The sequence below is a fragment of the Chiroxiphia lanceolata genome, chromosome 4 (genome assembly GCF_009829145.1).
Source record: "Chiroxiphia lanceolata isolate bChiLan1 chromosome 4, bChiLan1.pri, whole genome shotgun sequence".
NCBI classification, from domain to species: domain Eukaryota; kingdom Metazoa; phylum Chordata; class Aves; order Passeriformes; family Pipridae; genus Chiroxiphia; species Chiroxiphia lanceolata.
This window is the reverse complement of record NC_045640.1, coordinates 74,945,623-74,958,935: the sequence shown is the minus strand read 5'-3', so window position 1 is coordinate 74,958,935 and position 13,313 is coordinate 74,945,623. Positions and strand designations below refer to the sequence as shown.

The 13,313-nt window shown below is 43.8% G+C and overlaps 1 protein-coding gene across 1 annotated transcript; it reads right to left on the bottom strand.

Moving 5' to 3' along the window:
* Window positions 1-3,473: 3,473 nt before the first annotated feature.
* ALB (albumin) lies at window positions 3,474-13,033 on the bottom strand. The gene is made up of 15 exons (XM_032685575.1): window positions 12,888-13,033; window positions 12,562-12,622; window positions 11,616-11,748; window positions 10,707-10,921; window positions 10,018-10,150; window positions 9,748-9,845; window positions 8,842-8,971; window positions 7,755-7,969; window positions 7,479-7,611; window positions 6,572-6,669; window positions 6,293-6,431; window positions 5,411-5,634; window positions 4,792-4,924; window positions 3,885-3,941; window positions 3,474-3,654 (listed from the first exon to the last, which is right to left on the bottom strand). The coding sequence occupies exons 1-14, from the start codon at window positions 12,970-12,972 to the stop codon at window positions 3,891-3,893; spliced, it is 1,848 nt and encodes a 615-aa protein (XP_032541466.1). The 5' UTR covers window positions 12,973-13,033; the 3' UTR covers window positions 3,474-3,654; window positions 3,885-3,890.
* Window positions 13,034-13,313: the final 280 nt, after the last annotated feature.

Sequence of the window (13,313 nt, the reverse complement as noted above, 5' to 3'; positions counted from 1 at the left end):
TTCCCAGGAGAACTCTGGAGGGAGAGACAGAAGGTTTAAAACATGAAACCTTGGCATCACAATTGTTATTTCTAAATATGTGTTTCTACCTGATACAGCTGTTGGGGTGATTACTCTGGAGAGTGTTTTGTACCTCAGACAGTAAGTCTGGTGTATCAGCCTCCTCGTGAGCAGGAACCAGCACATTCCCAAACACAGCACGAGACGAGCAGTGACACTAGAGCAGGCTCTGTCTGCCCAGTGCAGCCACACAAACTGGCAGCTGTGGCTGTAAAGCACCTTTGGATCTGACTCCAAATCAACACTGTACGTGTACCCAGCAGTGGCAGTGGTGCTTGATCATCCAGAAGGACAGACCCCCTCTGTGCACTCCACCAGACCTGTGGCACCAGTGTCTCCATGGCCCTGCCAGGGACCAGGCATTCACAGTGTGGGCAGGGCACCCAGAGGCACCTTTCTGCTCATACCACCCCACCAGCTTGCTCCAAGCCCTGTCCCACCTGGCCTTGGACACTTCCAGGGATGGAGCACCCATTTAAACCCTCTAAATTCAATGTCTCCAGCGTCCCTTTGCATACTCAGCAGGATGGGTAACTGCTTTTCACTTTCCTTGGAAAACCCTTGCCACTCTTGGGACGGCAATCAGGTTGTGTCCAGTGTACACTCATTTGCAGGAGGGAAACGTGTGGCCAACACTAGGAATGAGATCCAGTGGGGAGCTCACTCATCATTAAGTTGCCATTGTCCTTCAAAGTGCAGAAACTGCATGGACAGATTCAGTTTTACTGGATACGTGGGATTGACTTTCCACACACTGTGGCAGTTTGGGTCAGATCCAGCCTAATCCACTCCTTTGGCTGCAGTGTTACCACTTGAGGCTTACTGAGGCACAGCAGGGTTTTCTGCTTGGCTTTTAGGGTCTCCTTGGGAGCTTATGGAAGAGAGGAGGATTTTCCCTTCAGATACTTGAGACAATGTGACAGTGGCTGAATCTGTGCCTCAAAACCTAAGGTGTGGCAGGGATGTTGCTGTGCAACCTCATTACCTGCCTCTTCAGGAAGCCTTTTCCAGACTGTGTGGCCTGCAGGCAATATAGGATGGAAATCCAAGTTGTTCACTTCATTGCTGCTAATGATTCTGTGATTACTTGGCTGTGCTGGGGAGCCTGATGGCAAGAATTACTCTTTTCAGCCCCTGCCAATGATTAATTCTACCAGAATCACTTGGAAACTTCTGTTTGTCACAGAGGTGATTTCCTGAGTGAATGTATTTTGTCAAAAGTGCACGTCTCAACCTTGTTTCTGACCAGATGTGTAGCCCAGACCTTGTTATTTCTACAAAGCTTTATAAATGTATGGACTCTCAGTACAGAGTATGACTTGTTTCAGGAAAACCAGGCAATTTTTGACATGGTATTAAAGAATTCCCTTGTTCCCCAGCCCTCCTCTGGGCAGATGGATGCTGAAAAGCTGTACATGCTGTAATCCAAACCATCGTTTGTCTCGCTAAAAGGATCTGGTTCGATTTCTTTTAACTTCAGGGAACAAAAAGACTCATCCCTGTGTGTTTTCTCCCTTGTCTTCAGTCACTCTGAGGTGTTTTGTGGGGCCCTTTGGTTTGATGTCAAGTGGCAGAGCGTTCCCCGTGTGTGCGTGAATGTACGGGCACAGGAGACAGGATCACCCCTGGCAGTACCAGAGGGAGCATGCCCAGGCCGCCCACACCCACGTGCTCTGTAAGCTGGCAGCAAATTCCTCTATCCTTTGGCTCCTGGGAGTCATTTGGCTGGGAACGAAACAGCTTTCCTCACTGCTTTTCTGGCAGTCCTTCTCTCGATCCCATTTGTTTCTGGCTTGTGAGGACATACTGGGTACGAGTTTTGTGCCAATGGCATGTGGGTGGGAAGTGCACTGGGTGCTTGGCGTGGCCCCGGTGTTGGGAATAAATTCCCAGGTGTTCCAGGAGGAATGCTCTATGTGGGATGTCAAGGTTTCGTTTAAAGTGCAATTTGGTCAGAGGACAGAGGACAGAGTTCTACCCTGTGAGTTTCACTACTCAGATTTCCACCCTGCCCTCCTCCTTCTCTGGAAATAATCTCTCTGTTAATTCTGTCTCTCTCTGGAGCCAGCAAAATGACAGACACATGAATTAGAAACACATTTTCAATTGCTAAAGCTGGAATGAATCCTTAACCTGCTTTGCATTTGGAATTGATCAGCTGAAACGCCACACCAGTTGTGACAGGAAGGGAAGGGGCACATGTAAGAATCGTGATGTGGAATGGTGTGAGGAGCAGCTGGAAATCTAATGAGAAACTCAAGGTTTTTGACAGATTTGTGGGGTTGGTGCTGATTTTTGTACCTCAGAATCTTCCCTGAACCCCTGCCACCAACACGCTTAACCTGTCCCACTTCACTACAGCCTCACCATCCCAGAGCAGGTTGGTTTTAGCTGCAGGGAATGACTGTCACGTTTTTGGATTAATTAGATATGGGAATGGTCATTATAAGGACTGTTTGTGCTCCTTTAAACTAAGGGGAAAAGCTGAACTGAAACTGCCAAATGATTCTTCCTCAAATTCACAAAAGTTGGAATCTTGATGTTTGTGAATGCCTTGGGGTCACGTCAACTCTCTAAACTGACACGTAACTATGACTCAGAGCGATTGAATGTTCAAACCTTTCAACTGTAACACGATTGATGAGTCTTTCTGTTCAATTTTCAAGTCAGTACCTTAAATATTTAATCCTATGGCCTGGAGAGCACTCCCAGTTCAAGAACTCCAGGCACAAAGCGTTTCAAGGCCAAGAAACCTGCCCTTGTGAAATGCCTTGTTACACAAAGGCCTCTTTTAGCAGTGCAAGGGTCCCTGTTAAAGAGTTGAAGGCTTGGGGGGGATTGTGTTCATGGGCTGACAAGAAACATGTATTAGAAAATCACACTGCTTTGGTGGCATAGAACCAGGAAATGTCTCCCTTGGGAGCTTTCTGCAATGAAGGACATGATTTAGGTGGTGGGCTTTTCAGAAGAAAATCTTAGAAGCTTTTTTAAAAACAAGTTCAGACATGAAAAGTGTTTAAAATCAGTGCTGTTTGCAACTCTTTGCAAGTGAAGAGATACTTGATTTGTGGCTGACGTAATAATAATCCTTTTTTTAATAAGAGCTCTTTGCTAATAAATTTATTTAGACTAAACAGTACCTTTGAACCTTAAGTATGTAATTATAATGGCTGAAGTAAAGCCTAAAATGAACCTGCAGTAGAATCAGAGTATTAAAGTCTGGCTAAATATCTTACCACCTTTCATATTCTTTCTTACAAACTTTCCAAGAGCAATAAAGAAAACAAAAATCTGGAATATGGAATCCCTGCCCATGTATTCTACTTAGAGCTACCATTTGGTGTAGGGAGCACTGCAGAGCTTTGCCTTATGGTAGTCACCAACAGACAAGGTCAGATGCAGTTTTATAAAGCTTTTATTTTTATTTTTTTTTTTTTTCAAAGTAAAGGAATTGAAAAGTTTCTGGAAAAGCACAGAGTTTGACAAAAACCAGAAGAGTCATGAAATATTCATTCAGTACCGATGGAAGAAGGGGTGGGAGAAGTTACAAAGAAGGGATTTTTTTCTTCATGTTTTTCCCACTGGCAACCTAGACTGGAGAGACAAAAGGGAATATTTGGTAAAATGGCAGCATACTGGTAGTACTTCAACTTTTTGTGTCCTGTGCAATGGCAGGTGGTAAAACAGCCATTAGAGAAAGCAAAGGTGGTGGTGAAAGAGAAGCTGGATGCTTTCTGGGGACAGAGGAGTTCAGTGGATGGAAGGGTGGGCAGGGAGGGGCAGACAGACAGACAAAGATAACGTGCATTATTGCTGTCGCCTACCTTGGGTTAAGCATCAATTCCTAATGTGGCTCTGCTCTGGACTATTAGGGCTGCACCCTAGAAAAAGGAACACACACAGTGATGAGAGAGAAACCAAGAACAGGAACTGCTATAAACTTAAACTTGTGCCTGAATTGTGGTTCAAAGGATCATTCTAATGGTACCTCCTGACCCTATAATCTATCTGCTCCTGGATGTTGGGTATCTTTCGTTTTTGCCAAGGTAGAAAAGAAGTTTTTGGAGTGGATTAGAGACAAAATAATTATTTCCTGAGTCTTCCTAATACGTTTACCTATGCAATATTTTGGATATAAATAAAAGAGGATTCAGTCAATAAGCAGTTTAAGATATTAGTAGTAGAGTTCTATGCCTTACATGATAATGAGGGTGCTATTGGAAACTGTCTTTTATACTTCCTGGGAGTGCAATATGGCTCCATATAAAACTTTTCCTGTGGCATAATCAGCTGAACTCCCCCTGCCAATATATCTGTATTTGCTAAGCAGTTCTGATAACTGATCCACATGCATTTTTACTGGTAGTCCCAGAGTTCTGTAAGGATCTGCAGCACAAAAGGAAGTTTACATATGCCAGAGATCAAGTTTAAATTGAATGGATATTTAAATTTAAATGGATACTTTTCAACTGTAGCTTGTAAATACTCTTCTGACAAGGTCCTGAAGAACTTTATCTAATCTAAGATTCAGATGTGCTTTGAGCAGATGACTGGACTAGATTACCCTTATGCTCTGCACATGTACTGTAAGGGCATGCAGTCAAGTGGCCAGAGCAGTTTGCAGAACCACTTTTCCAGTGCACAGTTTCCAGCTTCCCGTATGTGTTTTTGGATTGGGGTTTTTCTGCGGTTAGGTTTGGGCTTTTTTTAAAAAAAGAAGATAGGACTTACCTCTTCCCCGAGGCACGTGTCAACGTCTGCTGCCTTGCAGCACTTTTCCACCATGGCAGTGAAACCCCCAGCAATTGCCTTTATTTGATCTTCTGTCATCTGGGGCTTGCGCTTGATGAGGTTGATGAGCAATCTGGAAGCAAAGCCACAGGACACAGTTAATGCTGCCTGTTGTAGTTGGTTGCCCCATTTCAAAAGACCCCGTTCTAACCAGGTACAGCTCACTTATGGGGTTTCTTTGGTCATGCCTAGAGGAGCCTGTGCCTGTTGGTGACTCCAAACTCCCAGTCTTACACAACCATCTCTTTGTTTTGTGTTAACCGAGTTACAGGGGGGAAAAAACTCAAGGAAATGATCTGTATGTTGTCTTATCTAAGTACACCTTAAGACTTGCACTGGCAGTGGACCTACCTAAAACTTGTTAGTTAAGAGAGTGATTTTATTTGAAGAAAACCCCTTATTTTGCCTCTTCCAAACTGCATGATGTTACACACTGACCAGGTCAGTGCAGACACGTAGCTCCATCTGCTTTTCTCTGTCACTAGTGGAGCTTCCTTCTGCACCCCCTCAAAGCGCTACGCTTCCCAAGTTTTCCTACAAAGTGTTTCTTGGAGCTTACTTCAGCTGGCCTTGTTCCCGCTCGGCAGGAGGAGCGCTGCACAGCTTGTCATCAAAATTGAACATCGTCGGGTCAAATGGGGGAGGCACGTATTTGGTATCCACGCCCATGGCAGTGAAACATGGTCTCTTGTAAGAGTAGAATTCGTTGCAGCACTGTGTGACCTGGTCATTGATGGGTGTGCTCTCCTGTTTCTTGCACATTTTTTCAATCACGATGCTCAGCTGAAAAGAAAAGGACAAAGGTGAGTTACACTTTTCCCAGAAACAGAACAACTAGGTGATGTTTGTGTTACAATAGCATCACTGGGAGTGGAAGCCGTCGGATCTAACACCTGCTGGGAAGTGGCATTGGTTTAAAATTTAAAATAAATAGATATTCCTGGAGTTGGGCATTTCCAATCTGCAAACAGTCTGGGCGTTGGGCTACAACCAGTAAGTCTGGGGTTTTTAAGAAACTGTTTTGCTTTTTCAAATGGAACCTGCCCCAGACTCAGTCATGGAGCTCTGAGCAACCTGGTCTAGTGGAAGATGTCCCTGACCATGGCAGAGGGTTAGAACTCAATGATCTTTAAGGTTCCTTCCAACCCAGGCCATTCGATGGGTTCATGTTCTGTGACTCATGATTCTATGATTTTATGAACTTACTTTTGCTTTCTGAGGGAGAGAAAAGTTTAAGTGAAATTTTCCCAAGCTACCTTCAAACCTCTATTGAGGCTCTCACATCCACTAAAAATGAACAGACTTGGAATTCTGCTAGTCAGATGCTTAGCACGGTGTTGATGAAAAATCACTGTGAGTTTGCTCGCTCACCAGAACTCAGTATTTTTGAGAACTGAAATCTCCAAGAGGAGAAGGGAGAAGAATAAATGCATGTACTCACATAGCGCTCAGAACAAGCCAAGCGCTTCTCCTCGGGAAGGCTGCAGCACTTGGTGCCCACTGCTGTCATTTTCTTCCCAATTTCAAGCAAGGTGTCAGTTGATACCTGGGGCATTTTCTTAGTGTAGCGGACCAGAATTCTGACAAAATCAAATCAAAATGACTGTCAGTAGAGCATTCTTCAAATGTGAGCAGAGCTAACCTCTGAAGACAAATCAATTTGCCCAAAGCTGCCAGCATAGTTGATTACACTCCAGAATATTTCTCAGGAAATGCTCACCCTTTAAGGAAGTCTCCCTCGCCGTGGGTATTGTAAAGGTCACAGTTTGTCTTCACAAGCTCCTGAGTTTCCTTGATGTGCTTGTTCAGTTCCTCTTCCTGCAAACAAGCACGAGTTTATCAGTAACATTAGAGCAGGACTTGTTGGTAAAAGACATACAAATACCTCCTCTAAACCTTATTAACTACAAAATACTCATTTTGCAAGGTTGATCACTTCTGTGCAGCCAGGATGGCATAGGCAGGACTTGATTCCCTTGAGGGTCTTAAGTTCTAACAGAAATTCCCTTCAAGAAGGCAGACACATTTTTGAATTTTAATTTATATTAATTATCTGGACTTACTTTCTAAGCGGTGGGGTTTTATGTTTGTTTAAATCAAGTTAATATTTTTCAAGTATAGGATTATCAGCCATGAGGGGAACTCTTTCTATCTCTTAGCCAAAGTTGTCAGGGGCTCAACTTGTGTTGTGTCTTGCGTGTGACTGAGTTGAAGATTAAGAGACCTAAGTTTAGGTGTCTCTATGTGAGCTGGTCCTGCACATTCCCATCACAATCCATGAGCAGCCACAATCCATAAGCAGTGCAGGCCATGGAGCCCATAGAATAATTCAGCTAGCAATTGTTGTCTTCAGGACAAGTAGAATCACTTTAGAGAGACAGAGGCATCAGGCACTTGAATTACACTAGTCTGAAATGTTACTCTGTGATTTGAGAAAAACCCTGTATTCTTGCCATTGGCCCTGGTCTGCTTTATGTCCTATCAGAGTGCTTAATTTCCCCTGGGATTGGACTCTCCAAAGCTTTCTGTCTGCTCTTCCATAGGAGCTTCTCAACCCCAGTTGAGTACTTTCATGGCAAGTACCAACCAAGCATTCTAGTAATCTGCAAACAAAGCTTTACACTTACAGCGTGTCCGTAGCACTCAGCAGGGTTGTCTGTCTTGCAGCACTTATCCAGGAGTGTTTCATATCCCTTAGCAACCCTCAGAATCACTGTTGTGGCGAGCTCGGGGTGTCTCCGTGAATATTCATAGACAAACCTGCAAGGCACACGAGCAGACAGAATTAGAGCTCCTGAACAACGGGCTGCTTTCATCAAGCACAACACAGTAACAAGGACAGCTCTGCAGGTGGGATCCAGTCAGGCAGACAATGAGCTTGGAAAGCTTTGGGCACTACTTACTCTGACAGGAATGCATCGTGGCCTGCCTCATAGCTTTTACAGACTTCCTTATCTTGAATGTATTTTTCAACCAGTGAAGGAAGATTGTCAGGCTTTTCATCAAAATCTGCTTCCATGATGCAGCTGGTCCGTTCCGCAACTGGCTTCTCACAGCAGGGTTTGATTTTACTTGAGAAAACATCTTGTTTAGAGCACAAAGACTTCATGAGCTCTGACTGTAAAATTAAAACATAGTATCAGACAAGCTATAAAATAATAATTTAAAGACATTAATTAATCAATCTCCTCTCTCTGTTTTGGACTCTCCCATTTTCATTCAGGTCACCTATGTTCTTAGCACTTTCCTAAAGAAATGCTGCCTCCATACAAGAGGGAGGAGAGCACGTCCTGTGTGTGCTAAACACAGCGTTCACAGGCTCAGGGTGAATGGTTCCCTCCCTGATCTTAGAAACTCGGAGAATCCAAACTCTGGAAAACCAAAGCAAGTCACTGAGTGCTCTGTCACAAGGACGCCTGACGGATCTTGTCAGTCTTGACAGATGCCCAGCTCTGGCAGAGGACAAAACATGATAAAACCCCAGAGCACTGGACACCAGCTGGTTCAAAAAGTGTGCCCAAGTTTCAGTCAGCCAGGATATATTGAAACCATGTCACTATTGCACAGATTTGTTAATCTGTTCTCTAGCATTCACTGGCACTACAGGAAAGCTGGATTAATGGCAGTGCACCTGACAGGGCAGGAAAAAAAATTGTGGCCCTTTTGCCTCTGCTGCCTTTTCCTTTGTTTATGATTGATTTAAAGGGAGTAAATACCATCAAACAACTTCCCTGATAAATGTTTTGATCTCAGCCAAACACACTTGCTGCAAGCAACAGCTCCTTGCCCTCATGATCCTTAAGGGCTAGATCCAGAACTGGGCCAAAACCTACTTCCAGGAACAGCTGAGCTGACCCTGAGTTTTTCAGTGCCTGAGGAACCTTCCAGCAGTGTTGAGTACAAGTGTGAGTTCCCTGCACTGTGAATGCCTGCACAAACTATTATCTTTCTGAACATTTTTCAAGCATTTGTTTGAACTAGTGAGCTTACATAGTCATCCACGCACTCGACCATGTCCCCTTCGCAGCACTCTTTGTAGACATCCTTCACCTCGTGGACCATCTTGGCGAGATCTTCAAACGGAGCCTTGGGGTATTTCTGGCTCATGCGAACAAGTTTTCTGGGTAGAAAAGGAGAAAAATACCCTTGTTTTAAAGCAGCGTGGGGAACAGAAACCTTGCAAGTCACTAACACGTGATATGGTAGGTCAGGATTCTTCCAATGAAATATTAATTCTTCTTATCTAATTTCTGGTGGCTAAAAAAAAAGGGCATTGACAGCTGCTAGAGTAAACCAGAGCTCCTTAAAAATAGCCAGAAAGAAACAGGTTTCTGGTGGTCCTTGTCTGTGTAAGAATCGCACCCTAGAATTCCCCATCACTCTTGAGTGATTGGAAAGCACTCCAGATTCTTGGCACAGGCGGATATACTTCTGATTAAACCTTTAAATCAAAGCTGACTATATCTGTAAGGTAATCCTAGTCAATGTTAGTGTATCAGGCTGGCCACAGAAGCAGTTCTCTGTGCTCAGGCAGGGGATCCACTTCTAAATTGTAAAAGTTTTTCTTAATCTTTTAACAACTGTGATTCTGCCAAATTTGACTTTCTCATTGCTTTAAGGTTCAAACCAGCAACCTACTTTGCTGAACAGTGATGTACCCATCACTAAAAGCTGTGGGCATTGGAATGGGGCTCAGCTTTGGAACAAATATGGATCAAACACACTGGAATCTCTGGTTCCGAGTGACATTCCATCATTGAACTCTGCATCTCCTGGATTTGTTCCAGAGACAATTTCATTGCTCTGCAGCTCCCAGAGTTGAGCCTTTTGCTAGTCCTCACTCTCAGGCTGACAAGCCCACTCTTTATAAAGAGGTGAAAAGCGACTGGAACTCACTCTGCCTGGAAGGTTCTCTCGCCGTACTTCTCGAGGACGCGGCACCCGTGCTGCTGCTGCACCCCGATCAGCTTGGCTCTGTCCTTGATGGCAGATGCCTGTGGGGACAGGGGGCACATTGTCACATTCAACGGATCGCATCCAACACGTGGGATCACTCCTGACCTGCCTCTGCAAGTTCTCCATGCCTACACTTGCACGAACAGCAAAATCCCGCCTGTCTCTCACTCAGTTGCTTAGTGTCCATCCACAGAGACACATCTGCCGTACCTTTTCATCCAAGCAAGCACCAATATCGCTCTCTGAGCAGCAGCTTTTAAGGGCATTTTCATACTCAGCAGCCAGACCCAGGATTGCTGGGGCGTGCAGGAAGGGGTTTCTCCTTGCAACAGTGTAGACGAAACTAGAAGGAAGAGGAAAACCTAAGTTCAATATTCCAATCACAACAGCAAATAGCCTTAAATCTCTTGCAGCTTCTCTAACTTTTTTTTCCAGTTTAGATATGCAATCTACTTTCCTGACAGAAAGCCTGAGATGCTCTGTTAAACCCCACAGGACTCAGTAAAGTGAGGGAAGAGTGAACTCCTGATGTTGTCTGCCACCTGGTTTGATGTATGTCTGCTTTTTAAAAAATGCATTGTCAAATATTTGAAAATTCTGATTTTCAGTGTGAAAAATTCATCTGTGGCCCTTTCACCAAGATTTTACTGCCGATTTTTATTCTTTATACTGTTATCTTTCTTCATTCTTGCCAATTACAACGGGGGTAGTGGGAAGCTGGAGTAACTAAGTCATTAAATAAATGTTGAAAGGCCGTGGGCTTTCAGGGGTTTTGGAGAAGAAAAGTCACCCAAGATGTATAAAATGTGATCCCTTAACCCCCATTCTGAATGGAAAAGCCTGCATGCAATGAGAGAACGTGATAAGTGTAAGGAAGCAGAAGCATCCATTTTCCTTACTTTCCCAGGAGTGCCACCCGGTTGTCCTGGTACTGGGTGCAAATCACATCGGCAGCAGGTCTCTGGTATGGAGGAATGAAGTCTGGGTGGTGAACTCTGAAGGACAGGAAGCACTGGTTTCTCTCGGGATCAGCTTTCCCACAGCAGTCAGCCATGTCACCGTAGGAGTCACGGAGCTGGTCGACTTGGCAGATTCTGTCCAGGAAAATGGTGGGCTGCAAGGGAGATGCCAAGGGTCAGAATTAGTGTTTACAGACAGGGGGATGTATTTTCTGTTTATCTGCAAAAGAAAGCCCAGGCTGAATAGCAAATATGTTTGTACTGTTTAAGATTTAGACCATAAATCAAAATAATCTACTGTTTTTCACACAATTTTATGAAGTTTTATTTTATGTGATCTGATATCCAAACTGTTCCAATGCTTTTTTGAAAAAACATTAATTATAATCTAAAATACTCTGTGCAAGACAATGATCTCCTTTAACTTATAATCCAACTAAAAGGAATTTTCAGATTAGTCAAGGAAAGATTTGATATTCTGTGTAGTGAGCAGCTTGGGAAGTCTTTAGGGAGAACCAATATCTAGGTGACCCATGCAGTTGGGTCACTTTAATACCTAGAATTAGGTCTGTACTGGGATTTTGTACTAAATGCCAACACTTCTTTCCAGGCAATGCTAAAGTTAATGTGCCAAACTGTGGTGTTTGGTCTCCAGTATAAGGTGCCACAGATCATTTGGGCACTTCTGAAAGGCAGAGTTTTAGAACCCGACAAAAAGAGCTAAAAGCTGAGCATTGGCTGATGCCAGCAGCCACACCTGAGAGGTTCAGGTATAAACCCTCAGCAAGGGTGATCCTGGCAGCTGCACAGAGCGAGGAGAAACACAGCATGGAAGGATTCACTGCCTACCAGTGGCTTTGTGCACTCGGGAGCATCCTCGTTGGCCACACACTTGTGTGCCAAATCAACAATATCCTTCACCAGCTTAGACAGTCCGTCGTAGGAACATTTCTGGAGGTACTGGGCAAATGTGATCATGGCACTGAAACACAAAACACGGGTGCGAATATGAAGCTGAGAAACATCTCAGCCAGGATTTTCAAAGGTGCTTCTGAATTAAACTTGTTTGGTCAAATGACATGCACAAAGGTTAACCAGGGTACCAGGAAGAGCATCCTGCCAGATCCCACATCCTTCCTCTTCTCACCTCCCTTCTGAACATGTTTTTAACCTTACTTCCCAAAACCAGAATCCTGAATAATAGATTAGGAATAAACCAGAAAAGACTGTTGATTGGAGTTTTCTGCCACTTCTACCAGCATATTCATAAATGCCATAACCTAAACTGGATTTGGCCACTGTTACAAATTATGATCTTCAGGCTGTCTTCTCTCACTACTTATGTTCCTGTCAGAGCCCTCTGCCTTTCCCAAATCCAATTTGAAACAAAAATCACTGAACTGTCTCAGAAAACCCATTGCAGGTTTGGTTTTTGAGGTTGGTGGTTTGTTTGTGATATTTCTGGCAATCTCTCAATCCAGCATAATTTCTTTTCATTCTGAGGATATCAAACCTATATTCCTCATGTCTATTTTATTTTCACATAAGGAACAGAGGTTTTTCCTAAGGTTTGCAGGGAGTTCTTTTCCCAGAGAGCAAGAAAGTCATTATGACTTTTGCAGGTCTTAGAATATTCATAGGCTTTGCACAGTAACAGTTAGAGGCTAACTGAGTGTTTCAGTGAGACATCCACACTCCTCACGAGCTCATACTGTATGTCTTAGTTTCCCTTTTTGGGACAATATCAACAGAGACAAAAAACCAAGCAGAAAATGGAAACTGAACGTTCACTTACACTCCCTTAAACGTCTCTTCCTTCAGGTCATTGTAGCGATGGGCAATCTGACTCTTGTGGTCTAGGAAGGAAAGCAAAGAGAACAGTGATGCTCTGCCACTCCAGCTGTGCTGCACATTCTGGGCACCACGGGCCAGACTGTCACAAGAGCTCAGCATTCACCTAACTGTTACACTTAAGAGCATAAGAACTTCAACTTGGCTGAGGCAACCTTTCTTGTCCGTTTGTCTGCAGATACCCAACTCTTACTTGTTTGCCAAACTGCATTAAAGGTATTAAATTGATAGAACAAAGACTCCCGAGACAACTAATTAGTCCTTTCTTACCTGCATCTCGTGCAGCTCTGTGCAGATTCCTGGATCTGGCCGAACTTAGGAGGAAAATAAAGGAAATTAATGTTAACCACTTCATGGTTTCAAATTATTATGTGAGCAAAATTGCTCAGAACTGCTAGGAAGAGTGAAGGGAGAGCTTGTGCTTATATACCCTTTACTAGCCGTGCCTGTAAAATATTAACCCTTGAGCTGGCATTGGTACATTTCCATCTGGCCCGAAGAAGATTACAAAACCTGGGCTGCCCTTGCCAAAAATGAATTTGATATTAGTTATTTATTAGGTGTTGTCACTCTGGGCCTTTTTGTCCCGAAGAGGTCGAACCTTCCAGCACCCAAAAAGATAAAGTTTTGCGTAAATTTCCTTATCAAATGACAAACAAGGAGTTCAAGGCATCAGACAAAAAAGTCATCAGGGCT

Coding starts and splice junctions, on each gene's coding strand:
- ALB (XM_032685575.1), bottom strand. CDS start 12,972: ATGAAGTGGTTAACATTAATTTCCTTTATTTTCCTCCTAAGTTCGGCC. Junction 9,846..10,017: donor GTGCTTGCTTGGATGAAAAG/GTACGGCAGATG, acceptor CTGTCCCCACAG/GCATCTGCCATCAAGGACAG. Junction 4,925..5,410: donor CGGGAACAAGGCCAGCTGAA/GTAAGCTCCAAG, acceptor CTTTGCTTCCAG/ATTGCTCATCAACCTCATCA.